The following is a 27,849-nucleotide window of genomic DNA, read 5'->3' on the forward strand; positions in this document are numbered from 1 at the left end:
TCATGGCTGTGCACATTTTATCACTCCCTGAAGTTTTGCTTTTGCTTTTGTTGCTGGAGCATTTTAACCAAAATTTTACTGGATTAAAAAACTGTTTCATAGAAAACAGATCTTCTTTTTGGTGCAGACAATCAAACCAACTCAGAGTGTAAGACTTATTTGATCAAAGTTTGAGTTTATCTTGTGTAACATGTAGGAACATCAATGTCATTAGAAAAGCACAGCGGCAGATTTAGCCACTGGCTAATTTCCTCAATGCCGATAAATCACAACACAGCACAACACGCTGCTGGTTTCTCATCAGAAACTCGTGAATTATGCTTATTTATGCAACTTTTATTTTTATTTCACCTCATTGAGACAACAGGTATAATTTTCAAGAGCAGCCTGCTGAAATATGCAAAACAATCATATGCTAAAAGGGACTACAGTCATTTTATACAAGTGTAAAATAGTTTATTTGTAAAGCACATTGTAGAAGTTCAAAGTGCTTTAAACAATAAAATCATAATATAATAATCAATTATGAAACAAGGAATAAACATTACATTTAGTCAAAAACTATTATTAAAGTCATCAACAATAATCATCATCAAATATAGATCAAATATATTGATCAATATTCTGATTATTATTAGTCAAAGGGAACTCTACACAGGTGAGTTTTTAACCTTCCAGCAGTTTTGCAGTTTTCTGAAAGTTTGTTCCAGATTAAAACACAAAAACTGGATGCTGCTTCTCCATGTTTGCTTCTGGTTCACTAACATATAAACTGAAAATTGCAACTGAAAAAGACAATAGCAGTAAACCATGAAGAACAGACATCCAGTGATGCTTTCTCCAACTTTCTTAAAATATTTTCAGAACTCTTCAGCTCAGTTTCACTACTCAGCTTTAGTTTGTTCCAAGTAGAGAAAGAAATGTCAGAAATTAACAAAAAGAAATAAAAAATGTAAATCTGTAAACATCAGGCAATAACTAATAGTCTACCAATTAAGGTAGACGACTCTGCAATGAGTCATTTCCAAACTGCGACAGTAAGTATGTTATATTCCTTAAAAAATAAACAGAAAGTTTAAGGACTCTAGAATGACGTTGATCTGCTGATAGATATCATCTCATTTAAGTATTAATCAAAAAATACATGAAGTCTTTGGGCATACAGAGGTTTGTGCATGCATATTTAAATATAAATGACTTTGTCATCTGCATACAATGTAATCTCAAAATCATAAAATACCAACGTAAAGTGGTTTTATCTCTGATTCTTGTGGCGCTCCGTTAGTACAAGCCGCTAGAGAAGGGACTGAGACTCATTTAATTTTATTTTTATTTATCTGTCCTTTGTTTTAGGTATCAAAGCTATTAGTTTGGGTTGGATAACTACTAAATACAGATTCACCTAACATTATTCTTTGTATTTATGTCGATTACTTTTCCTGTTTTCTGTTCCACTTGCTCACTGCTGCTACTTAACTGATTCAACCTGATGCTGATCTGAGTGCTGAAGGAACAAACCGGCTCCAGACCGCTGCACCGTTATCACCATGTTTGACTGTTGGTATGATGCTCTTTGTCTGAAATGCTCCACTAGTTTTACGCCAGATGTTACAGCTTCCAAAATGTTCCACCTTTACCAAATGTCGTGAAGAATTATCAAGATGTTATTTGATGGGTGTGAGATGTCCCATTGAGTTCTCTCTCTTTCTGTTAAAGCATGAACTTTGACCCTAACTGAGGCACCTGAGACCTGTCGTACCTTAGATAATACTATCTGGGTTCTTGTGACCTCCAACATGAGGCACTGATGCCCTCTTGGAGTAATTTTAGTTGGTCAGTCGCTCCAAGAAAGGTTCTCCACTGTTTTATGTTTTACACATGTAAATAACGGTTCTCACTTATTCTGGCGCCTTTTTTTAAATAATAATTTCCATCCAAATCAAGATTTTGTCTTTCTTTTGTAGTACAGCAGACTGATGATAAAAAACCATTAAATATAATGACAAGCGCACATGAGAATTGTTTTTATTTAGCAGTAGGGAATATTTTTGCTGATAAAAAGGAACTAAAAGTCACAATTAGGAATGTCACAATAACAAATTTTCCTGGATGATAAATTGTGCAGAAGTTATTGCAATAAGTAATATTATTGTTGTTTTGAGCTGATTTTCAATCAGTAATATTATTGGGATGGCATAATAATGCAAGAACATTCTCAAAGATCAATAAACTTTCAATTCAAATCAACATTTAACACTGGATATTTCCCATATCCAAAATAAATAAACAAAACAACCGAAGCAACAAATAAGATTAATGATAAAGTTTCTGTAAAAAGATTGTTTTTGGTAGAAATTGGGAGATAAAAAGAGAAAAATGACAAGTCATCCAATGGAAATTATTGAGTTTAATTTATTATGTAATTGATTGATTTATTGCTTTTTGTGACAACATGAGGTTGTTATTTGTCACCTTTTCCATGAAACATGTTGATTTCAACTTTACAAAGCTGCTAACGCTTCCTGAGAGTTTCCCATGTGTGAGACTCTGCATCCCAAAATGTTCCTCTCCCTGCCACCATTTGTGCATTGTGTGTGTCCGGCATGGCTGCTCTCGTCATTTTCCCCTTTTGATTGGCCTTCACACAATGTAATCAGTGTTGCAGCTGTCTGAAAAGGCCCCTTGTGCTCTATCTGAGCAATGCCGATCACCCCGATGCGTCCACAACTTTGCTTTTAGTTCCATTCAGCCTCTGTGACAAACGGCAAACTGTCTGGTGAGCATGTGTCAAGGCACTTGATTTACTGCTTTGTTTGACTGCGCGGGCCCTTTCTGAATGTCGCCTACGTCTTCTATGGCCTTACTGTATTGGTAAGAATTGCCATGGCCGTAAGCTTGAAATTTTAATGTACAGACAGCCTGAAAGAATTGACCCTCTGTATACGTGAGTCACTTGATGTACTTCCTAAACACAAAAGCAGACTTATTCTTTAATTTTCTGTTTTTTTGGAGCGCGGATGAAGTGGTTGCCTTGACAGTCAATCCAAATCGCTGTTGCACAAATTTGGCCCTCAAATGTCAAAAAGAACCACAAAAACATATCAAAATCAATTTCTTCCTTTATCCAGAGAGAAAGAGGGAACGCTTAAAGGCAACACCATGTGTTTTGAGTTATACTGTCGCAGTGATGTGCCTTTAACAAGGTATAACTTGGTGTGCTGGACCCCCAAACTGTAGCCAATCCATTAGGACAAAGCTCTCTTGATCCTTTTCTTTAAATTCTCCACCATGGCTGATTAAATGTAGCCGATTTTCACGCCTGTGCTATGGAAGCCAAAAGGTCTGAAAGGCCTCTGTGAGCGCGACCACAGAGAGCTGCCACTCCAGCCGGCTGACGAGGGAAAGAGCTAATGACCAGCAGGTTTCTCTGAGTTTAGCAGCTGGGAGGTAAATGTTTTAAACTCCTTATGAAGACCGGGAAACTTCTGTCCAGAACAAAAGAAAAGCTGACTGGAAGTGGGTGCAGGAAAAATAAAAAGTGATCAACTGGGGAATCTGTCATCAATTTGCAGCAGATAAACATTCATTGTGGCATTTTGTTGCAGCAACATAAGATTGTAATTTTTATCACTACAAGTCTAACCAGTATCTCTGAATTTGAAATTATATTTGGAAAGTTTTCTCCAAAAAAAATGTGCACCAGACTTTTTTCTTTCACCTGGTTTTGACTGAAGAATCGAAGCTCAAGCGACATTTTCCATCGTGGAAAAATTGCAATAGATTGTTTGCACTTAAAACAAATAAATGTAATAAAATATAATATAAATCCGCTTTGTTGTCCCACAAAGTGGGAGGGAAATTCAGGTGTAGCAGCAGCAAAGTGACGGGAATCAAGACATGTAGGTTCACACAAAGATAAAACTATTAAAATATATGAAAAACAAACCCAGTAAAGAATGACTGACTGTACAGTAAAGGCAAAATTACATTGTGATGCTATGAGCAATTAACAAAAAGGAATGTGCAAATGAGTAGGATCTATATTTTTTTAAATTTACTAAATATGCATGTGTATTTATGCATTATAAAACCCATTATAATATTTGAACAGTCAAGAAATGTCCAAAATAGGACCTAATTCTAATATCAGTGAGTGCCAGTGAGGGTCACTATAAGTAAGCTGGCAGTCCAGAAAAGGCCAAGGTCTAGAGTTTACCTGTTACCATGACAACACTGTGTTGAAAGTAGCAACAAAAATAAAAATCAGGGCAATAAATCTATTTACGTTGGACAAACCATGTAAAAGTCTTACAAAGAGCAAAGAAATGAAACAAAGAGCTGGAAGGACCTGAGAGATGCTGAACATTTTTCTTTAGGAATCATTTTGTATTTTACAAACAGCAAATAGTCAAACCATAAAAATAGAATCAGTTTGTTTCTCTGAGTGATTCAGAGTAAAAGGCTTCAAATAGTTGAAAATATTTTTGTAATGAACCTTCAGAGAGCTAGACAAAAAAAAAAAAACTAAGTATATTTTAGGTACTGTATGTTCAGCTGATTTCAACTTAAGAATAAAAATAATATTTTTTATTTCTGCAATAAATATACATGTTGTGAATTTATTTAGATGGACTTTTTCACTTAACTTCTAGTAAAAATGTGTTATTTTCTGAGGAATATTGAATAAAGCGCCTGAGCAGAAAGTAAACCTTTAGAAATCTGCATAACTAACATAAATATGGACAACAATGTGTCCAAAACTCAGGTTTGAAGTTTGACCTCATGTCTGATTTTTCTGTCTGACCCGGTTTCTCCAGCCTCCCGAAGATGTTCTCACTCCCTCAGTTTCAGTCATTAAAACAATGTTCTACATTAATCTGCTGATTATTTCACTTCCATCTGGAGATTTTTTGTCTTTATGACTCTCAGCTCGTTTCCCATGAACCCTCAGCCTTTTCTGCCTTTAATCTTTATCTAAAAATTCAGTTTCAAAGGAAAAAAAATAACTTCATTACAGACAAACGAAGTAAATTTCCTTCCCTCAGATCAGTCCAAACAAAGCATTACTTATGCATCACTTAACTCCTAATACTTGACCCTTCGGACAGCGAGCCGCCCGTCCCTCTGCCTCCTCCCTTCTGCTGCAGGGTGTAAAACCTGTCCACGCCCTCCCTGGGGGATCCTGGGAAAGGAAGGCCTCCACATCTGTCCCCTGATGGACACAGAAACAGAAAAAATCAGAACCAAAAAATCAAATTAGCATTCTTATTTTAAAGAGATACTGGCAGATAAAGTTAACTCCTTCTAGAAATGAGAAGTGGAGTGAATGAAGGATGGATTTGGTTTTATTAAGCCATCCATCAGTGCCTTTAACAGCCAGAGGGCTACAGGAGGGAACCAGGCACCCCAGGTCCTCTTTCAAAAGGCCGGGAGGAGAGGCGGACGGCTGCTGGAGCTGTGATCTTTGCCTCCTCCCTCCTGAGAAGTCAGCAGGGAAAGTGATTTGCCCTCCCTTTCTCCTCCTTCTCCTCCTCCTCCTCTTCGTATTTCCCTCCATTTTCCCCCAGAAGCAGCTTGTAACAGTTTTTTGCCGTCACACTGAGACCTGGGGCTAATTTGCTCACCTCTGTAATGCCCTTTTACACTTAAAAACCGTGTATACGTCCAGTTTTCTTTTTACAGCTCCATGCAAACCTGCTAAAAAAGCTAATTGATGTTTCCCACCAGGAGCTGCTAATTATGGCTTTGCCAAGGTGAAAACATCAAGAGCACAACTTCAGAGAAACATCAGGCACAGAAGTTAATAAAAATATGCATTTGTAACTTTTATCCAGCTTTATGTTTTAATTAGAAACTGATTTCTAGAAGTGTATGGACACACTTATTCATTCTGATCAGTAGGATGTCACTTAATGTCTGGTTTTATACAGACTTGGCTCCTAAAGGTAAGTTTGAACTCAGAATTGTTCTGGCATCAACAAAATCAGAGCATTGTATTTCAATATTCCAACTGTGAAAATGTAACTTCAGACTGCAATCTGAATTTATCACTAGTTTCATTTAAAAAAAAAAAAAAAAAGCTACTTTCTAAAGAACTTCACACCAAAGCAATACAAAGTAACTGGCTGATAATGAGCTCCAGACTCACTTGCTGGTTTTTAACCAGGATTTTAGTGGAAGATTTAGTGTTTGTACCAACTAATAACTGCAGGAGGAGATGGGCGTCACCGTTTCTGTTTGGTCTGAACACAGATTCTGCTTCGGAGCACAACTTTCTGTTTATCTGTATCTAAAACACTCCAATATTCACACATAAACAAAAACGATTAGACCTAGTAATGTTTACTGTTTTACAACATTTAAATTTTAAGATTTAGATGTTGGACTCCATTTTAGATGAGATGAATATTATTTTTGTTTCCTAAAAATTCATTGAACACCATTTTAACAGCATTGTGACACATACGGGTAAAAAAAACAACAAACCTTCTTCTGCTTCAAATCTGTGCAAACTTTCTGTATAAATACAAATTCTGAAAATATGATGCAAGAAATATTAAAACTCCACTCACTGTAAATTTGCTACAGCTTGCTAATGACTAAATTAAAGATGGAAGCAAAAAATATGAATTGTTTCCATATGACTGAGTAAAAATGAGTTTCAGTGAGGTAAGTAACAGTTTTCTGTGTGTAATAATCCTGCTGGGATTCAAACCCAGGAACCCCTTGTTGCATAGCAACAGAGCTAACAACTTTGCTAGCCAGCAGCCCAACATGTACTACATTGAATAAAATAAAATAAATATAAAATTACAAGGTCATAGCATATCTTGTTTTCCTATCTTTAAGGATGTGTGAGGCATAATTTTTTCACTAATCAGATGTTAATAGTCAGACTTTATTGCTCAGGTAATTTGTTTTTGTCTCATGCAGGATCATTTTAATTACTCTAAATGAAGCAAACTTTTTCTATGGTCTGATTGTCAGCTTTCATTTTGTTTTCATCCAGCAAATCAAAAGACCCAAACTGGTCTAATTTGACTTGGGATTCTCACAGATTGGTTTCTGTCTGTTATCATGACGCAGAGTGATGTAAACACACTCTGACACCAGGGTGTGACAAGTGTGAGATGTTGTTGACCCTCGTCTGTCCCCTCTCGTTCTGCAGAGGTCCCTTAACGTTAAGGTCACAACCTGGCGGTTTTATTGGCGCTCTAAAGTCATCAGCGCTTTGGGATCGGATGAAAGGCCGCTAATGAAGTCAGTAATTGCTCCCGTTGATCAGTTTATTAGCTGCTCTGGCTGTGAGAACAGCTTTGACATATTAAGTCGAACATGCACCGTTAGCAAAGAAGTGGCTGAATGATGCTTGGGGTGGAGAGAAAGTCATCCGTAGCAACACCTGCAGGAATTACGGTGATATGTTTACTTATTTTCTGGCAGCTGTTTCCTTGATTTGGTTCTGGAACCAAAAGTGAAATTGGTGGCCAGTGAGTTCCCAACTTAAGCTGTCATCCAGATATACTGTGGCGGATTCGTCATCCAGTCGCCATGCATGACCTCCAGCAAAGAGGAAAGCTTTGGGTCCTTTTTGTCCGTTTCCCATTATGTATGTGACCTGTCCCCTTAAAATGCCCTGAATGAGTGAAAGGTCCTGACTCAGCTTCAGTATACATGTTAACTTTTTCTTTTCACCCCACTGCAGCAGCAAGAACAGCTGCAATCTACAAAGACATAAAAATGAAATGCTGGTGCATGTTTGAAACAAATTAAACACGTTGATGTTTGGTGGTTTGGGAAGAGAGTTTCAGAACACAAACAAGCTTTTTCTGCATGACCTGTCGACAAAGAAGAGGAAAACAACTGTATAAAAGCCCTCCACCCCCGTTCTCTCCCCATCCTTCTCCCCTCCTCACCCACAGAGTCCTTTCTCCCACTGACCAATGTTCAGGATTGCCCCCTCACCCCAGTGACCCCCACCACTGGACGCTTTCACTCTGCAACAAAGGCTGCCAGGGGCCGTGTTATTTGATGCACTAAAGAGCCATCCCACCCTCCCGCCCCAGGACAATGCCCCCCCCCACCGAGAGCTTTCTTCCTCTCACCTCCCTAATGACAGGTTTCATCCTCTTTGCTGGATCCCCTGGGAGGGGCAGCGGCTCCCGGCTCGGCCCGCTCTGCCAACAGACCTTCCTCCTACCCGCTAATAAACACTTTCACTCCCCTCCAGTGACTGCATGGATGTAGGAAGCTGTGATGGGTCCCACTCCTCTCTATATGCACTGTAAAACATTTGAGCTCCATTCAGTTCTGTCTGCTATCTTCTACTCTTCAAGTCAAATAAATTTAGCAGGTTTTAGATTTTGAAGCTAAATGTGAGTTTGTGAAAGATAAACTTTCAGTAGTAAGTTTTGTTCACTTTTTATGCCTTTTGTCAAAAATTTTATAAACTAGAGTTTTTAGGTTAGCACTTAAAAAAACTGAAAGAAGAAAAAGACAGGAGTGGGAACTATTTCCCAGAATGCTTAGCGGCATGTTTTTGTATCCTGAGATGGAAGTGTGTTACATTAATCTGACTCTTGTGTTTTATTAAGGAAAATGTTCATTTTAATGTTTGTAAATGTTGAGGATAATGCCCTACTAAACTAAATGTTTTTCATTCAATTCATTATAAAATCAGAAATTTTGTTCATGCAAGAATTTAAATTATTCTAAAGTAAAATAAGTAGTTATTTTAGCTTTATAATGTGAGTGAAAGTAATGGAGAAATATGCACTCTTTAACTGGGTGAGGACAGTTGTTTTGCACATTGTGAAATAATTATTTGGTTTAAATTTCAGCATTAAGTAAATATTAATGCTTTCATTAATCTTGAAACTCGCAATTCTCAAGATTAATGAAATTCATAACAGTTTGGAGAAATTGTCTCTTGTTAAATCAACTCCATGAACTTTCATTTCTGAGTTAAAACCAAAACAATTTTCTTGTTGATTTAAATAGCTTTTTCAAGGCAGCAGGTGGACTTTCCTTTTCAAAGTTAAACCACCTTCAAATGTTTTACAGTGTGCCATTTGTCTAAATAAGAAAAAGTCTAAAAAAGAAAAAGTGACAGTCAGTATACTGACTAGTGACTAGTGACAGTTTAGTTATCTTTTATCTCTGTGGAACAGTTAAAATCAACACTCTGCATTCACTAAGTGACTTCAACACAGACTCTAAACGTTTCACCTCATTCAAACTCAAACCTAAAAGTTCATCTCTGTCGGTATGACAGATAAAACGCAGCCCTTGATCTTGACTTGATTTCAGGTTGGTTCGTTGACCTTCCTGTATCTGAGAGGTCATGAAATACCTTCAAAACACAACCAGTCCTGCAAAGTCAAACTTCAGGCAAGGAAATGTCAAAACTCTGCTGAACATTCGTCAGTGACAGCTACCTCTCTGTCATCACACACAAGTGGTCACTGACAGGTTCAAAGAAGTTCCTGGTCCCTCATTACTCAGCCCTGCAGCCCAACCTCAGCGTGAATCACTGTCTCTGAGGTTTTTTGTCTTTCTCAGTCATAAAACTACATCATCAGCAAAGTAGTACATAATACTCAGTTTTTCAATGATTTCCAGTGTGACTAATCAGTAGCAAAGAAAGTTGGTCATTCTCACTGCAGATCTATAAAAGACAAAAGAAACTTCCTTCCCTCTATTCACAGCTCCAGCGTTCGCTTCCTAATTCATCCTGGTCCCATGACTGGAAGTCATGATCTCGTTCTAATCCTGAGTGATTATTTCCTTTGTTGAGTGTTGCACAGATCTTATCCTGTGAACTTAGGAGGGTCTCAATTTACAGCACAGGGTGAGATCATGCTGACGCCAGTTTAAAATCAGTGTCGAGAAATGAAACTAAGTCAGTCACACATTTGACTTTAAAAGTCAAATTCAGGCAAAACGTTGATGCTACTGCAATTATTTTTAAAGCTCAGAACTGCTAAATCAGATTTTAGTAAGCTCTGATCAATCAATAAATATTGAATATAAGAGTGATTTCTGAACCAATGGGGTTTTTTAGCACTTAAACAGGCTAAATGGGTTTCCTGATTGGAAACCAAAACGAGGACGGAAACTCTGCAGGTACCTGCAACAAAGTCACATTTCACCAATACCCACAGAACTAGTGAATAACGTGGAAACAGACGTATTGTTTGAAAAAAATGACTGTCTTCTAAGGAAATGCTAATCAAATTATTCATTTATTTAAGTCAGGGGTCTCAAACTCGCGGCCCGCGGGCCAACTGCGGCCCTCAGGACGATAGTTTGTGGCCCCCGCCTTAATATGAAAGTTTAATGTTAGTGCGGCCCGCGAGTTTGATATAATTGGCACTTTTCAGTGTTGTGTGGGAGCTGAACGAACTTACCAATCACGGTGGAGTATATTGCTCTCGGGGGAGGGACATCGGCCGGGCCTATTTGCATTTTCTATTTGTCATTATTTGCATGCGGTACATGCGCAACTTCCGCGGCCGCTTCACGTGCTTCAGCATCCAGTCTAGACCCGGAAGTTGCTGATCAGTGTAACGTAATTAAGGTTAGGCGCTGTAACGCCTGGGTTGTGTTTAAGGGAGGAGAGGAGGCGGCAGATTCGTCAGGACGGTCAAAAACTCCCAACCACACTGGTACTGGGAATTCCACAGTGTTGTCCTTTAATAAATACGCTCTTCACCAACCTTACAAAGCCGGTTGAACGGCTGCTATAATATCAGACATGAAAATTGAGCAGCGTCCAAACAACCCGTAACATTACTAAAAAGTTAGGGAGCTAACATGTCCGTCTAGCACGTTTCTCCCACGCTCTCTACAGAGAAGCCGTGGCGCATACTTCTGACATCATTAGCAATACTAGAGTATCTTAAAGAGACACTACACAATTACGGCTGTTACAGCGCCTGACTACGGCCAAATATGGTAATAGGCAATCAGAAAGGTTCGGGTGAGGAGACCGTGTGTGTGAATGCGGCCCAGACTCACCCAGACTCTACCTCCAGCGGCCCCCGGGTAAATTGAGTTTGAGACCCCTGATTTAAGTGGACAAAACTAAAGAACTTTTCCCTGATATATTCCAGTCAATAAACTCTGGTCAGATACAAACTTTTGGTTCAAAATACCTAAAATGATTGATTATCTAAGCAAAACATAACATCCCATTTCCAAATTGCAAAAGAAATCACCTGCACTTTTATCAAATTTTCCAGCTTTTCCTGATTTAATGTTGTTATATTTCAGTGATTAATGTCTGGTGAACAGGTGAAACACCCTAAAACCAATAACAATTAACACGACGTGCACCAGAGCTTGTATTAGTGATTCCATTTGAGCCTTCGGTGGGGCCGGGGTTAGTGTTTACCAGAGGTGGGTGGGTGTGGGAGGATCGCTGAGGGGCGCTGAGGTGGAGAGAGGGCGAGAAAGGAGAGAGAGGGCGTCACTGTGCAGCAGTGATGTGAAGGCGACAGGGTGTGACAGGAATGTGCACAAAGAACACAGTTAAAGATGTTCTGTGAGATTTGTCTCATTTATCAGTCAGATTCTCACCAAAGATCCAAATAAATTACATAATTGGTAGATTTTCATTTTATGTCATTTAAAATCGTGAAATACTTGAAAGTTGTCAATTCCTTAAATGTTGACTAATCAAATCTTTTTTTCATAAAGATGACTGATCTTTGTGCAGTTTCTGTCTAGATTCACTAAACCAAAACCTTTGAGGTTTTACGGAAGAGAATTAGGGCCACCGAGAAAAAAATAAAAAAAATAATTCTGACTTTAATCTCAGAATTCTGACTTTAATCTCAGAATTCTGACTTTAATCTCAGAATTATTTTTTTTATTTTTTCGGTGGCCCTAATCCTCTTCCGTAGGGTTTGGTTTACTCTACTCGCAAATATTTGAGTTTTTAAGAAACATTTTGGAAAATTTCGAAACATTTCAGTATTCATTTTTGTCAGGATGATTTTATTTTAGCCGACATGAAATATATGCTGACACAGGAAGAAATCAAGTTCATAAACAGTGAATATTAAATTAGGCTGCTGGTAACGTTACCAACTACAACCGAACAATAAATGCAACATCCAAACCGATTCCTGAAACTTCACATTAATTTACTTCCTATAATACGCAGGATGTTTAGCCTTATAGAGTTAGACTCCACAAAGAGTCTCTTCAGCTTGACTTCAATCACTTATGAGTGTAAATGCATCGTACTGGAAACTGAATTATTATATTACTGCTTCCCCATGTGGGACCTTTAGCATCATGGGCCATATGTGCATCAGTTGTGGCATCAACTGCAGTAAAACAGCGTCCAGAATGTATTTTAATACTTTTACTTTTTTCCAAAGTAAAAGTATTAAAATGTGCATGTAAGTTTATCCATATTTCATTTTGGATCTTCCATTGACACAATAGTCTCATTGTTCTGGCCTTTTCTGGACCGTCTTGGTTGCAGTGAAGTCATGGAGATCCAGATTCTTAGCTGCAGTTTTCTGCATGTGGAGCAGTTTTGATGCAAAGCGATGATGGAGGTAATCACAACACAAGAAAACAATCATTTCCATCAGAAACATTTCGTTTGCAGCAATCAGCCATAAAGACATTGAGTGATTTCAGCTGGATGCTCTCACAGCTTCACATGTGCTGATTGTAAAACTGCCCTGAAGTGAAGCTAGCTGAGTGGTTTGGGATATAAGCTAATAAATCTTTGTTCGCATCTGATCACTCTGTAAGACTGGATGCATTATTTAATTCATTATAACAATATTTCTTTTTATATCTATTTGAGAAGGATTTTCATAGACTAAATAATATGTTTCAGTCATGCAGATTAAGATGGGATTAGCAGATATTTTTGTGTTTTGTGTTTAAAAGTTGGAGCTTTTCAAACCCAAAATTTGCATTTCAGATGCTTTTACATCTTAATCATGAATTTTCCAGCACCACACATGGCCGCCATGCAGCAGTGCATCAAACACTGACAACCACAACGCCTGTCCGCAGATCCTCCCTGGGGGGTCAGAGCAGCGGGAGGGGGGCAGGGATTTCACGCTTGACCTTCCCCTCACAGCTTTGTGAGCCCCTTCACTCCCGCCTTGATTCTCTTGACCTACTTGGTCATCCCGGAGCAAGCCACTTATAATACCTACATCTCAGCCAGCAGCACGCCCATCACCACATCTGCACCGCTCCTCACCGCCGCCCTTTGACTGTGACTGCTGCAAAAGTTTACAGATAAAGAGTTAATCCCTTTGTGTCAAAAATTCGTATTGACCCCTCGTAGAAACCGACAGAAATACATCTGCCCGGCTTGTAAATCCTTTTTACAGGATTTTTAATCCAAATCTCTTTGAGTCGGTCGTATGATTTTACGAGGCAGGAGGGCTGCAAAGCTCAAACCGGCTCATAAAGATGGCCGCCTCTGTAGGAACAGTGAAATAAAGTTGGGTGACTGAGGAGTTTGTTGTCTTGAGTGTTATGGAAGTTCAACATTTAGTGGCATAAGTGAATTACCAGCTGGGTGTAGCAGAGCAGATTTAATTGGAAGGGATGGTTCAGCTGTTGCCATCTTTTAGCTTAGAGACAGGATGCATCTCAAATATTCATTTTAAAGTTTTACTACCTCTAAAGGTGGCCTATTATGTTTCCTAGTACAGGTTAGGATAGGACTATGGGCTATACAAAATATATTCATTACCTTTTTTGCACAAAATCATCCTTAGATAATAATATTTTAGTCTGGTCAGTTATGCCTGTTTTGAGCTCCTTTCAGAATGAGCTGTTTTAAGGCCTCCTGTCACTTTAAATCCATATAAGCGACTGCTGGCCACCTCTCCCGCCCTCAACTCAACGTTTACAGTCACACATGAAAATGGCTGACAACATCTTTGAAAAGCATTAGTAGAGCCTCCTGCGAAAACCAACAAGAATGCAGCAAGTGGTTTCTGGATGGAAAGTCAGCAATAAAACACTTGTCTTTTCTAGCAGCCATTGTACAACACAAACAGCGGGAAATCCAGCTGATCAAGCATGCTGGAGCTTCGCTTGGGTTGCTAGGTAACAAGGCTGGGCTTGGCTGGGGTTGCTAGGTAACGATGTAGAGCACACTGAATGTGACTTAATAGCTGGGAGAAATTTGAAATGGCTAATTTTCCAGACAACATAAAATAGCTAGGTGTTTTTTTCGAAGCAGTGCAGACCCTTAGTAAGTTCTTACTACTGTCAATAATGCTCATGTACATGCTGCTCACACCCTCCCCATACAGCATATTCAAACTCACTATTGCTGTTTTGCTGCAGTTGTCAAAAACATGAGAGAAACAAGCTAACGCTACAGGAAAACTGTTTAATCATGGCTATGCTAACTAGCCTATGGATTCACGGCAGGCTCTGCTGTGGTGGAGGAGCTGTAGCGCAGCAGGGAGCAAAGGGGAAGAGTGTGAGCATGAGTGTACACAATGATGATTGACAGTGCTAAGATCCTCCTACTGGCTCTGATTGGTTATTTCTGTGAATTTCTGCAGGTGGCAGTAGGACCACTGGAAGAAGGCAGAGGAGCTTGGTGTTCTTCACACATTGTCTGTCTCATATTATCCTTTAGTGACAGTTTTAGCAAAATGTATTTAAAAAAAACAAAACAATTTTATAAAAGCTACTGTAGCTTTAAGGCAGCAAGACGGTATAAATCTGTAAAAGGGATAAGTACTTTTCTAGCAGCATTCCAAAATTGTTTTTAAGGATGAAACTCCAGTCTGTAAACTCTGAGGTAGAGCTGCAGGTTTCATCCAGATTAATACCCAGGAACTCCCCTGTTTTACTCTTTCTGCCCCTCCAGAGGCTCCTGCTGGAGTCCTGGGTCCATCCATTTTCTCCCCCCAGCAAGCAACACTTAAGGCCTCCTGTCTCACACTGCAGCGCTGGCGATAGCTGGGAACCCTTTTGTACTCCGATGAGAGCAAACAAAGACATGCATGTGCAGAAGCAGAAATAAAAGGAGGGAGGAGGGAGGAGAAAGGGCGACGGCATGTTTGGTAAACAGCGTGAAAGCCGAAGGGAGCGGCCGTCGCCAGATGAGAGGAAGAGGGGAAGTGAAGGAGAGGGAAATTGCATGTCACAATCCGAAGACGGGCTGATCATAGAGGAAGAGGGGGGGCACACCTGGCACTGAACAAACACGTGTGTGTGTGTGCATAGACACACAGCTGGAGCTGGAGCTCAGAGCTGATCTCACTCATCCATGTGATTATTGATAAAAGCATCTCTCCATTCCTCAGCAGCACTCTGAGCTCTTCATCATCTATTATATGGATATGAGGGTCAAACCCAAAGATGACAAAGTCCTCATATCAAAGACCAAACTCTCCCAGTTGACCCTGTTGCTTTATTTGAGTCCAAATAACTCCCCTAATTAAAGCTCCTTCCTATTATTTTTCCCTCCTCTCATCTGTAAAGAGTCGGGTCTTCAAACTGCTAATAAAATAAACTGAAAGGGGCCCCAGTTCTTTATTTGTATGAGTGTGAAAAGCGTGTGGGAGAAGAAGGCTAAGCATAGAGAGAGGGAGGAGAGGGGAGGATGGAGGTTTAAGGTTCAGAGGGGGGGTAAAAGAAACAGAGGTCAGCAGAAAACAAAGAAGCGCGAGACCTGGAGGTCAAGCTGCCTGGTGTCAGAGTCAGCGGCCCGGCGATGCTGCGGGGTCCGTTTTGTCCACCAGGGTAGGATAGAATATATCACGGCGCTGCTGACAGATGAACAATAGATCACGCTCTGTGGAAGTCCGAGCGGAGCCTTCGGACGTCCTTTGACTGGGCCAGTACATCTGGAAGAGACCAGATTAACCCCGCGTTTACTGGCCTCGCTCATGGCTGACCTCTCTGGCCTGAACAGAAGCCTCAACAATATCATTTATGGGTTTCATAAAGGATACTGAGAGATGGAGCGAGTCTGAGTGAATCATCCTCTTAGGAGGAAGTGGGAGGAAATCAGCTAAATAAAATAAAGGTGCTGCATGTTTAAGAATTACCAAAAAGGGACAGCTTAGCATGAAAAAACAAAAACATCCTGAAGTCTTGTATTTCACACTTTGTTTGCTCTCAAGGACAGTATAAAAACATGCATGATGTTTTTATCTTCTATGTCAGATTCTTGAAAGTGAATAAGTCGCCATATTTTTGTGCTTTGATACATTAGTTATGCTAATTATCTGGTTCTCTAAGGCAACTGTGACACCAAAGCGAAGCGTTCAGGACTCCTAATCTCTAACATTTGGGGAACATTAAGGTTTCTCACGCAGCTACAATCAGGAAAGAAAGGTGGAAAAAAACTAAACTTTATGTCAACGTATGCATCTTTCAACATCAGTAAGGCACAGAGCTCATTGTGCGTCCAGCTGAAAGATTCACCTGAAACAACATCAAGCTGAATGCAAACATCACTGGTAGCTGAGGAAAACCAGAAGTCCAAATCCAGCCGCCTGCAGCATTCAGCTGGTCCAAAACGCTGCACAGCATGTGGGAAATAAAACACAGCTATGGTGCTTTTCCTGTCATACTGACCCAAACAGACACACAGGTCAGCTTACGGTTCTGTGCCTTGCCCAGAGGAACATCAGCATAAAGAAGCTGGACTCAAACCTAAAACCTTCTGATTGCAAGGTGATTGTTCTACCCACCTCAGGCTCACTGGATCCTCTAAACATCAACAACTCCAAAGTGATTTCAACCTTTTTTATTTCTAAATGTCTGAACCTAAACAACATGAAACTTTTCAGTCGTTTGGTTTTATTATGTGTCCATCGACTCTTCATTAAACCACAAAACAAACTGTGAAGAGGGTATTTAGAAAAATTGGTTTTATCATCTTTGAATCATGTTATAATGTTATTCCCTCATCAAAAAGAGGTTTTTAAAGAGATAGAGGCCAATTTCAAGGCATCAGTTATATATATATATGTATATATATATATATATGTATATATATATATATATAAACCACAAAACATACTGTATATATATATATATTTTTTTCAAAGCGTTTACTTTGAAAAAATTAGAGCGTTCAAAGCACGCCCCTGTCGCCTGAATACCGCAGCTAGGAAGCTGGAAAATTTCGTATGCTTTTAACAAAAAAACTGAGAAAAATAAAATTTTACGTTGACTACTTTAGTAGTGTTCAAGTCAGAAGTCTGTGACTTTACAAAATAAAAGCATAGTTGCAGACATGAATTTTCCATAACATCTAAATATACTGTGTGTATATATATATATATATATATATATATATATATATATATATATATATATACTGTATATATTTCACTGTGCTAAAGAATAGCATAGTGTGCAACTTCTAAGAAAATACACAAAGCCACCCCTTTTAAAGTCGAAGTACAGACAGAGCCGTGACATTTTACTTCTAGTCAGAAGTCTGTGACTTTACAAAATAAAAGCATAGCTGCAGACATGAATTTTCCATAACATCTAAAAATAATCTTTTTGTTGTTGTTAAAATATGAATTTGATTAATCTACAGCCCTGCTTCTTCTTTACTCTAACTGAATCCTGTCAAACACAACAGACCACAACAGGAAACTGTCCATGAAATGAAAATAATGAAAACAGATAAAACCACTAAGTCATGGAAATGTCTGGGACAGACTAAATTCAAAATTTTGGGAATTTTTAAAATATTGCAATTAAACCGAATAATCCTTCTGTCCAGCAAAGCTGCTGATTTTAAAGCAAACTAGTAGAAAAGTTAGTAAAGGTCAGGATGAGCTGTTAGCTATAAAGAGATTTCTGTTCATCTCTTCAAACTTTCCCATATTTGTGTTAATCCATTTGAAGCAACACAGTAAGTTACAAACTTCCTAAGTTTTGTATTTCTAGATTTCCTCTGAGCTCATCTTGGCCAGGAAACGCTCATAAATTAGATCTTACATTTTAAGAGTCTTTTAGAGAATAAAGTTTAAGTAAAACTGGGACACAACAGGTGCAAAAGGACACCGGTGACAGACATTAAAACCAGATGGTATCAGTTGTTTTACGTTATTCAAGGCTCAGCCAGTAAATTTGACCCATAACAATCCTGCGTTTGCATTAATAAACATTTTGTGGACGTTTATGAGTGTTGCTTTGTCTCTATGGATATCATGAGATTTTCAGGGTTCTCAAATCCTCAGAAATATTCTAAATACCCGGTGTTTAAATAACTTACAACCTCTGGACTCAAAACATCAGGGCTGAGCAACGCTCAGGAGGAAAAGTGATAATGTGAAATGGTGATATGATAATAGCTTCAGGCTGTGCTGGAGATATAAACATGATCTGAAGGGCGTTTGAGCTCATCGGGGGGGTTAAGTGGATCTAATCCTCCTGAAGAGCGAGGGCTATTGAATGAAATGTAGGCAGAGAAAACTATCTGTTAAGGTTCAGTCATGGGTAACGCTGAGAAGATTTGAAAGAATTACACAGAGCGATGCCACATGGAATAGCTTGGCTAAACTTAGATGTTACTTGAGTAGAAAAGAAGTTACCAGAAAGCTTTGAGTTCAGGAGAGCTGGCCAAGGTGTGCAAACGGAGCCCAGAGTAGCAGAGAAGCTGCTGTGACTGACAGCGAGGGAGGACGAAGAACACGCTGCAGGAATGAGGCACAGGTTCAAAGCTCGTAATCACAACGCTGCGGAGCAAAGAGGTTGAAAGAAGAAGCCTTGAAAGAGACTTATCTGTGACCTATTTGTCCTGACATGCACACTCCGAGCCCTGGAGGGGAGCGAACAAGAGCTGCATGACGAGCTCAGGGCTCAGGGCTCAGGGTTGGGGCCTTGGCCTGTGCTGCTCTCTGGCCCAGAAACCAGTCCATCCAGACTCCCTCACACCCTGAGGAAAAACTCCCAGGACTTCCAGCTGTGATCAACTGATTGGGGGGAAAATCACAGTAACAAGAAAGGCAGTTGCAGCAATACAGATGTCACTTTCTCAATTCATTTATCATCTTGTGTGTCAGCAGATTTGTCAGCGATGTCTCATTAGTTCAATCACACCATCCACAACACATCAAGCTATTTTTAGTGATTTGATTCATTTATTTCATACATTTCACCAAGAGAGAAAACAAAAGACATGCAAATACATCACTTATTTGGTGACTATGTGCCCCAAAAGCAGAATATAGAAGTTTTGATTCCCAAAATAAACACAGTGAGTTGGAGATGACTGTGTAAAGCAGCAGCAGTAATTCAAAATACAATGACGTCACTATAGATTTGTCCAAACTGGATGTGCAGTCGGGTTTAAAAGGTGAGCATAACTTTAAATTCTTATAGTAGCATAAATTTTCAAACATGCAAACACATTCTTAACACTAAGTACTCTGCTACATGAAGAAAAATGAATCTAATTTGTTATTAAGTTAAGCATTTGCAGGTCAGTATTTACATGTTGTTTTTTTGTGGAATGTAATTATCCATGGGAAATTTGTCCATTTCAGGATTTCTTTTTTTTTTTGTAGATATCTAAAATATTCTGGAAAAAATGAAACCTGGGAAGCTGAATGCTACCTGACACACTGATCAAAGACCATCGTTAATTTATTGATTGGCTGTACACAAGAATGGAGATGAGAAGACAGTAGATGTTAGCATGTGCGCCAATGCTAAGCCAGTTTCCACAGTGCATATTAATGCATATCAAGGTGTATTTAACATTGGAACACAGTTATAAGAGTCATTCATTTGGTTTTAGCTATTAGCCGGTTATGCTCCCAAGGCCCTGCGAATACAGGGATCTGCTGTACTTAGCACCTGGCTAGTAGCTACTAGCAGTGCATGCTAATAATTTTGAGCCAGCAAGATTTTGTTTTACCAAGATAGCTTTGAGAAATGCAGGTAAAATAATGTTCACTTTCATTAATGTAAAGTTTCAAAGGCAGGGCGGCCATATTGGATTTACGATCAGATACTTTCCAGATTAAAATTCTAACTTTACTGTTTATTTTTAAAAATTTAAACTTTCAAATGACCAGTTCTGGTTTAGTTATGAGTATTTTTAGAGAGGGTTTCAAGTATTCAGGATTTTAGCTATTTGAGGTGCTTTATTAAGCTTAACTCTTGTATAATTTTAGCTTAATAACTTTGATTCTCTACATTTTAATCCACTGAAGTTGGTGTGGATGTATGAAAGAGGATTTCCTTTTTTAATTCTTTATGCTTATTTCCAGATCCAGAAAGTTCTGGACTTCAGATTAATTGTTTCAGAACCAGAACATTATCCTCTGTAACTGCAGCTCTGATCTTGCCGTTTCCAGCTGAGATGTGATCCTTCCAGTGAGTAACAATTAAAATCACCTAACTGCCCCGCGCCTTGCTGCCATGTTGCCGTCGTGCATCAGAGCCGTGTGACTGCTTTTCTCACACGTACAGCACACCTGGGAGATTTACCCTAATGAATACCTGATGTGCTGAAGCAGTTAATTCCGCCTATAAAATTCCTCCCTTCCTCCTTCCTGTGAGCCACGGCTGCTGTTTATCAAACGAGGTAACGTCCTGTCATGTGACCCCCTCCCCCCATCTAACTCCCACCTGTGTGGACTTCTCCTTTAATCCCCTCTTCTACCCCCCAACCTCATTTTTTGTATTTTTCTCCATGCTTTGAACACTTAGACTACTGAGTGTAACTAATTCTCCCACACAAGGATATTGTCTTTTCTCTATCTCTGCTTTTGTCCCGCTCTTTCAAGGCTGCTATTCACTGATTTCATTAGTCAGCTGTGTGGTGGGCTGGGGGGCGGGGGGGTGGAGGCGGAGGGGCTTTCCAATTAAAGGGCTTTAATAGCCTATTACCATCACCTCAGGTTTAACTCAACTGTTTCTAAAACATGAAACCAGCTGAAGATTAATCGTCAGAGCTGCGTGGGAGCCCCTCACAGAGTCTCTGATGATAAATATACATTTTAGAATAGTTTTAGCAATTTTCTGAATTGCAAATTGCTGCTTTTTTCAATTAATAAGCTGAAGTTAATTTAGGGGTGTCCAAACTTCTTTTCAAGTCAGCTCAAAAGTGGGCCAAGAAAATATAAGTATCAGAAACTAAATACACCCAATATGTTGTGTTTTTAGTTTTTTAGCTGCTCAACAATAAATTGCAAGGACTATTTTTCTGAAAAAATAAAAATAGATTTTTAAAAATGGGATTGCATAACCAAAACTACAAAACGTTTTTGCACATTTTTCTTGTTAACTAAAAGGTGTCAGGTTTGCTTGTTAAAGAAAACTGAAAGAAAATATGGACAGGATCCAGCTGAGTCTTCATTTGAAAACACCAGCTGCGTTTCCATTAGGAATTTGAGCAGAAAAATATCGATATTCTTCTAATATAAAAAATAACATAGTTCCGTAATTTCTGTTTCCATTAAATAAGAAACACAATTAAAATCACATGGGAATAAGTTTGTTCATGTGATGTCATTAAAAGCTGCCGCGCTGTGATCCTCCAACCACTTCCTGTCGTCTTCTTCTTCATAGTTTGCTTCAGTAGCAACATCCGGTTCTTGATCTTGTGATTCATGTCAAAACATTGTTTCCAGTGGAGTTTTGCTAAATAAACCAATTTTGATACAGCCAGAAAACCACCTCACCAAACTAGTTTTTATCAGAAAATAAGAGTTTTTTGAAAATTGACATGTTTCAATTAAACAAATTTATTTTCAAAATGTCAAATTCTGCAATTATATGGTCAATAGAAACTAAGTTAATAGCTGTATTTTGCAAAGTTTTAATACACAGGAATATTAAATATTATTTAACTTTAAAAGGTAAATGTCAAATGCAGAGATGGTTAATAATTTATATTTTAATAGATTTTTTTATGGGTTTTACCAATAAATTACATTGCAACTAGCAGAATTATGCTTTAGAGTATAAGTTACCATGACAACAGAAAGAAACCAGAAAGTTTGGGAAATATGGTTTCTCTGTGTTGCATCTAACATTTTGTAAGTACAGTTTAATTTAAAAGCTGTATCTTTGTCCCAATTTGTCCTCAGAACACAAGCCCAGGGGCCACAAATGGCCCCCGGGCCCCGCTTTGAACACCGTTGGTTTAAATGAAATGCGTTGCTTTTTGTACACACTTGCTACACAGATAATGCAGCTGCTCTGAGGGCCCACAAGACGACGCCAGTCCCCTGGGACAGCACAGCCACCCTTTCTCAGGCACCCATTTGTTGCGTCCAGAACCCCACCCGACCTCCCAGAACCCCACCCGACCTCCCTTCAGCCATCCCCACCGGTGGATGACCCCTCAACCAGCAGAGGTCAACTGTGCAGAAGGAGCCGCGGCATAAATCAGCGGCCGCTCTGGTACGCGGGAACCCTGCCCCGTTCAGGGTCCCAGCACCAACCTGGCACCATCTGTCTCGGACCGGTGACGCAGAACCAGAACCGCCAAGGTGGGTTCCCACTAACCTACACTGGCCCACACAGACCTGACGGGCCAGAGCCGGGACCAGACACAGATCCATCACTGCTGGAGACAGACTCTGGAGGAAAACACTGCAAAAACACAAAATAATACCAAGTACTTTAAGTCTAGTTACTAGTGCAAATAACTAAATACACCTGGAATAAGAAAACTAACTTACAAGAAACTCTTCGGCAAAGTAAAAGAGCTAGTTTTACATAAATAATTGCTTAATATTAATAAAAAGTACTAGTTATACTGGCAGATTTTTTCACTAATAAAAATGAAATTTTCCCATAAGTGAAATAATCTGCCAGTGGAACTAGTTCTTTTTATTAGTATTAAGGAATTATTGCCTTACAGCCAGCAGCTACTGTATATACTTACTGAAAAGTTACTTGTAAGTTAGTTTTGCCTTATTTGAAGTACACTGAGATATTTGCACTAGAAACTAGATGAAAAATAAGATTTTGTGTTTTTGTAGTGGACCGAGGTTCAGCTCTGAATGTTTGTAAGAATGACCTGAAATAAAAGATTTTGTAATTCAAAATATTAAAATGACTACAAATCTCTGGAGTACAATTTAGTTAAGAATTAAAAAATTAAAAGCTAAAAACGTTTATAATTTATATTAAAAAAATAAGTAGATTAAACTGCTTTTTTAATCAATAGGTGATATCAATGCTATTATTTGTCTTCTGTTTAAAAATGTATATGTAGAAACAATAAAATTTCCTCTAAAAAAGTAATTCACTTTCATTTATAAACTATTAATTTTCACCTTTTGGCATAAAGTTTAACTTGGAAAAGTTTAATTTATTTTGATATAAGTAATTTATCTAATGAACGGCCTCTGTTCTTATTTTTTGTGTGCTACTTTTGGTAATTATTTTTTTTACCAAGGGACCAAAACTCCATTTTGAAACAAACTCTTTATGGAGAACAACAAAGAAAGAAAGTATGAAATTTTTAATCTGTTGATTTAAAAACCGTTGATGACAAAAAAAAGAAGAGCCTGAATATTTCTCTCTCAGACAGTTTTCTGAGTGTAAAGTGTGAATTATTTACCTTCTTGGGAGATATAAATATGAGTTTTCTGGACAGTTTGTCTCCAAAGTGAAAGGTATTTTCAAGCGGAGCCCCTCTGGGTCACCATTTACTGCTCTGACCCGACAGAACCTGTCATTTCGCTGCAGAACCGCCTCTAATGAACGGGTGATGTACTGCTCACAGGGAAAACAAGCAAACCTGTTAAGTGCAGAGACAAGTCCCAGCAGTCCAGCTCATCGTCCCCTCTGTTGGATCATAACGCCACCTGGAATCGTAACGCATAAATCTCCCCAGCAGCAGCAGAGTGCAGGTCTGCAGGCGCTCCGGGCCCCGGGTCGATCCACAGGCCCCTCCTGGCTCTAATGAGTGCCAGGGGTCATAAACTGGTTGTGTTCCTGTTTGCCTTTTTCTAGACCAGTGGCACCAGTTGTTCTCCCTCCTCACCAGAACCTTTTGCTCGGCCTGACAGGCCGTCGGGTCCAGGCCCAGGATGGTCGTCCCTCTAGAAGCCGGTCGTCATCAGCTAACAATAACTCTGTTGGAGGGAAACATACAAATTCTGCTTTATTGACACAAAGTTGTGTTGATTTAAACCTCTGAGGTCCGTTTTCCTCACGCCAGACTCCAGCTGACACTTTAGCTGTTGTCTCATCTTCCTCGCCTGGCTGAGGAGGTGATTTTTACCCGTCATATAAAGTTAACACAGGAACAACTTCATAGTGAGAGGACAGGAATAAATGCCCACACACACAGGACAACTGGGTCCAACTGGAAACCAGAACAAACTCATGGACCTTCTGCTTCTTTAAATCTGATTTTTACTTAATTACGTGAAAACTCACATAAAAAACATTCAAATATTGTTTAGACTTTATAGTATCAAAACATTTCCTTCTAAATGTTTAAATTATCTTTGTGTGACCTTAGTTTGACCCGTTTTAACATCTAGTTTCTGATTTGATTTGATCTCACATTTGTAAATATCTAATAAAAAGTGAGTTTAGACGATTGGTATTGTTTGTCTTTAAAGAAGATTATTAAAATATTTTAAAACATTTTTAATATTTTAAACATGTTGTTTAAAATATTTTTAAACAACATTAAAATATTTTAAATTGCTTTTAAACAGCAATTTCAATATTGTTAAACATTTTTAAATATTTAAGCAGTTGGTCGTTTTGTGTGCATATACTGCCCCCTTGTGTCGAGCCAGCAGGACTGACAAAACCAAAGAACGATCAATAAGCCAGATCGATTGTCTATACAGTATACTGAAACCCAGTGGTGTCTGAACTCTAACTGAATTCTCTTTTACCTGAACAACAATAAATCTAACATGTAACATTTTACATTTCCCTTAATGTCTACAGTTATTTCGCTTTTTGAGCCAGTTATTTTCCATTTTGTGAGTCTATAAAACATTTGCTGTATTTAGCAAAGTATAATAAATGAGTAAGACCGTTTCTGATTTTGAGTAAAAAGTCACTGGATGTTTGTGGCACAGCTTACTGTGATAAAGAAATAAAAAATTTAAGAAAAAAAGTGATTTTGAGAAGACCCTTTGGACTTTACTCATATTTTGTCATTTCAAAAACTTAACATATTTGCATATTTTACTTGGATTTATATGACAAACCAACACAAAGCGGTGAAAAATAATGAAGTGGAAAGAAATAAAAATCTAAAAAGTGAAACGGATATTTATAGTCACCCTTTACACTGACATTTAACTTCCAAACAAGAATCAACAGTAAGCCAGCTTAACGTTATCCTCACTTTGACCTAAAAAAAAAAAAAATACTAGCTGACTTAAAGGTTTCATTTAACAAAATGTGAAAAACATAAAACATTGAGAAAAAAGTTAAAGGGATTATTTAATTGATATAAAAGTTTTGGGTTTTAAATCAGCATCACTGCAAACAGCATTATGTCTGAACTGAAACATTGTTTTGACTTCAACTAGAAATAAATCCAATAGCTAATAATTTCCCTCCTAATATAATAAGCAGGCATTTATGCAAATGAATCTCTTTCAAAATGGAAGTGAATCTCAGAAATCACTTTTATTTACATTCAGCAGCAGAAAAGTACAGAAGACCAACCTGATTATTCTCATCTGTACTCAGTTTTACACCAACATCAGGGAAATCATGGCAGATGAATATTAATGTGAAGATTTATTCTTCAATCCTTTTACCTTCAGAGCAGATAAAACCAAAGAGCAGGTTGTGAATGTCCAGCGCTTCATTCCCGTCCGGCCTTCAGCTTCTCCTCCACAGTGCGGTCGTTTTTCGAACCCCCCATGCAGGGCGGGCTCTTGCCCAGAGCGGGGTCCACGCCCCACTGCTCAGGGGTCTTCGCCTGGATGGCCAACGCATGAACACAGCTACTCAGTTCCTCCTTCAGCGCCTCATTGACCAGACGGTGGCGCTGAATCAGCGGCAGACCCACAAACAGCGAGCTGACCACCAGGACTCGGAAGTGAGACTCGGATCCGGGGGGAACCGCGTGCATGTGGCTTTCGTTGTGGACCTCCAAGTGGTCGGGCTTGAACTTATCTGTCAGTTTGGTTCTGATGGTTGTTTCAACAGGCCGGTTAGGGTCCGGGTCCATGGGCGGTCTGAAGTGAGCCAGAGGCCGAGCTACAGAAAGGTAGATGGGCCGAGTGCAGCGGGAGACACTGGGAAGCATCAGCCTCTGTGGAGGAGAACAAAAACAGATTTATTCATCTGACCATGAGGAATGTTTCATTTTCATCCTCCTGTTCCAGCTGGGTCAGACTCTCTGGTACAGAACTGGACTGGTTCAAGTCTTACCGAAAGAACAGAGATTTCAGTGGGTAACTTTTCAATGGAGTGGGCAGAAATCACATGCGGCGTTCCACAAGGTTGTATTTTGGATCCCCGCTTGTTTAATCTGCTAGCTCAGATTAAAGCAAGTTATAAGATTAGTTACCAGTCAAGATTATTTGTATAGCGCATTTCAGCAACAAGGCAGTTCAAGTGCTTTACTTTACAAAAACATCAAACACCTCATTTAGTCGATACTTGTGAAAACCAGTAACAGACGTTGCATTTTGTCAAGTTCCAGTGTTAGAATCATCAATACACATCAAATATGTTGGTCATTTTGTCGATTGAAATCTGAACCTTCAGAGACACATAAAGACAGTTACAAAGTCGGTCTTCTATCACCTGTAGAACATTTCCAGGATTAAAGGACTAATGTCCCAGCAAGATCTAGAGAAACTCAACTGCAAAGCTGCTGAAACCCTGAGTTCCTTTCAATGAGGGCTAAAAACCAGTTTGTTTAAAGCTCCCTTAGATATGACTGTAATATTTATGTTAGTCTATATTTCAAGTTTTCATTACTTCCTTTATTATGCCATGTTTTACGTTTTCATCAGATAAAACATTCTAGATTGCTTTGTTGCCGAAACAAACTTGCTTTGCACCAAGAAGGTGCCAGGCGGATTAGTTAGCATTTCTCCTCCCTTCAGGATGTCCTGCTTTGTAAAGCAAAATCATCTGCTGCATTTAAGCATATCAAATTAAATATAGAAGGAAAGCACTGCTGAAAACACTCTACAGGTCCATCTCTCAGTTAATGCTCATCAAATGCAATGATTACTTGAAATGTAAGAAACTTATATTTCTTACTGTAAGAAGAAACTGTAAGTTATTTTATTTTACCAAATAAGGATGGACTGAAAATAACCTCCAACTCTTTTAAGGGACTTTAAAGCCGATTTACAACCACAAACAGTTTATGTGTCTCTGTAACTGTAAAAAAGGAACAATATCCAGTAACAAGGTCCTGATTGTTTTATAATGTTAGCTTAGCTTGTTTAGCTGCTTGCTACCCGCCGCTGTTATCTAGCTTGTAAGCTAAACACAGCAAAACATACATATGTAAACCACTGACATGAAGAAACAAATCATGTTGACTAAACTCTCAGTTAGGTAAAATACCCCAGCAATTAAAATAAACTCACCTTTCAATAGACAGACAGCGTGACGTCTTCTTCTTTTAAGTTTTTGACGGCTAGCACCTTTGGAGGGACACGGCTGCCATCTGCTGGATTCCTCCAGCGGGTCCGCTCCTTTACAGCTCACCGGTGTGTGAGCGCGCAGAAATGAAACCGCAGGCAAAAGGAGACCTGAAGGCTCACGTTTTTCCATATAATTGAGCACTAATAAGATTAATACGCAATATTCTTTCAAAAATATAAACAACTAGAGATCCCCTGCTGATCAATATGCTAAAAATCAGACTGAGATGACCTAAGTAAACACAAAATACGA

At 39.0% G+C, this 27,849-nt stretch overlaps 1 protein-coding gene across 5 annotated transcripts; it reads right to left on the reverse strand.

Moving 5' to 3' along the window:
- Positions 1 to 315: 315 nt before the first annotated feature.
- Positions 316 to 27,645, reverse strand: bola1 (bolA family member 1). Of its 5 annotated transcripts, XR_004338773.1 has the most exons (6): positions 27,540 to 27,645; positions 25,743 to 26,242; positions 23,744 to 24,080; positions 18,770 to 18,953; positions 18,573 to 18,674; positions 316 to 5,212 (listed from the first exon to the last, which is right to left on the reverse strand). XR_004338773.1 is itself a non-coding variant. In XM_032559104.1 (3 exons), exon 2 carries the CDS (start codon positions 26,234 to 26,236, stop codon positions 25,790 to 25,792), a length of 447 nt encoding a protein of 148 aa, XP_032414995.1. In that variant the 5' UTR covers positions 26,237 to 26,242; positions 27,540 to 27,645; the 3' UTR covers positions 23,202 to 24,080; positions 25,743 to 25,789. The 5 variants fall into 5 exon arrangements, 3 of the variants coding, with proteins under 3 accessions (XP_032414995.1, XP_032414997.1, XP_032414996.1); XR_004338774.1 differs by lacking the exons at positions 316 to 5,212; positions 18,573 to 18,674; positions 18,770 to 18,953 and adding an exon at positions 19,102 to 22,587; XM_032559104.1 differs by lacking the exons at positions 316 to 5,212; positions 18,573 to 18,674; positions 18,770 to 18,953 and having other exon boundaries at positions 23,202 to 24,080.
- Between the last annotated feature and the right edge of the window lie 204 nt (positions 27,646 to 27,849).

Source organism: Xiphophorus hellerii, chromosome 3 (assembly GCF_003331165.1).
Source record: "Xiphophorus hellerii strain 12219 chromosome 3, Xiphophorus_hellerii-4.1, whole genome shotgun sequence".
Lineage (NCBI taxonomy): Eukaryota > Metazoa > Chordata > Actinopteri > Cyprinodontiformes > Poeciliidae > Xiphophorus > Xiphophorus hellerii.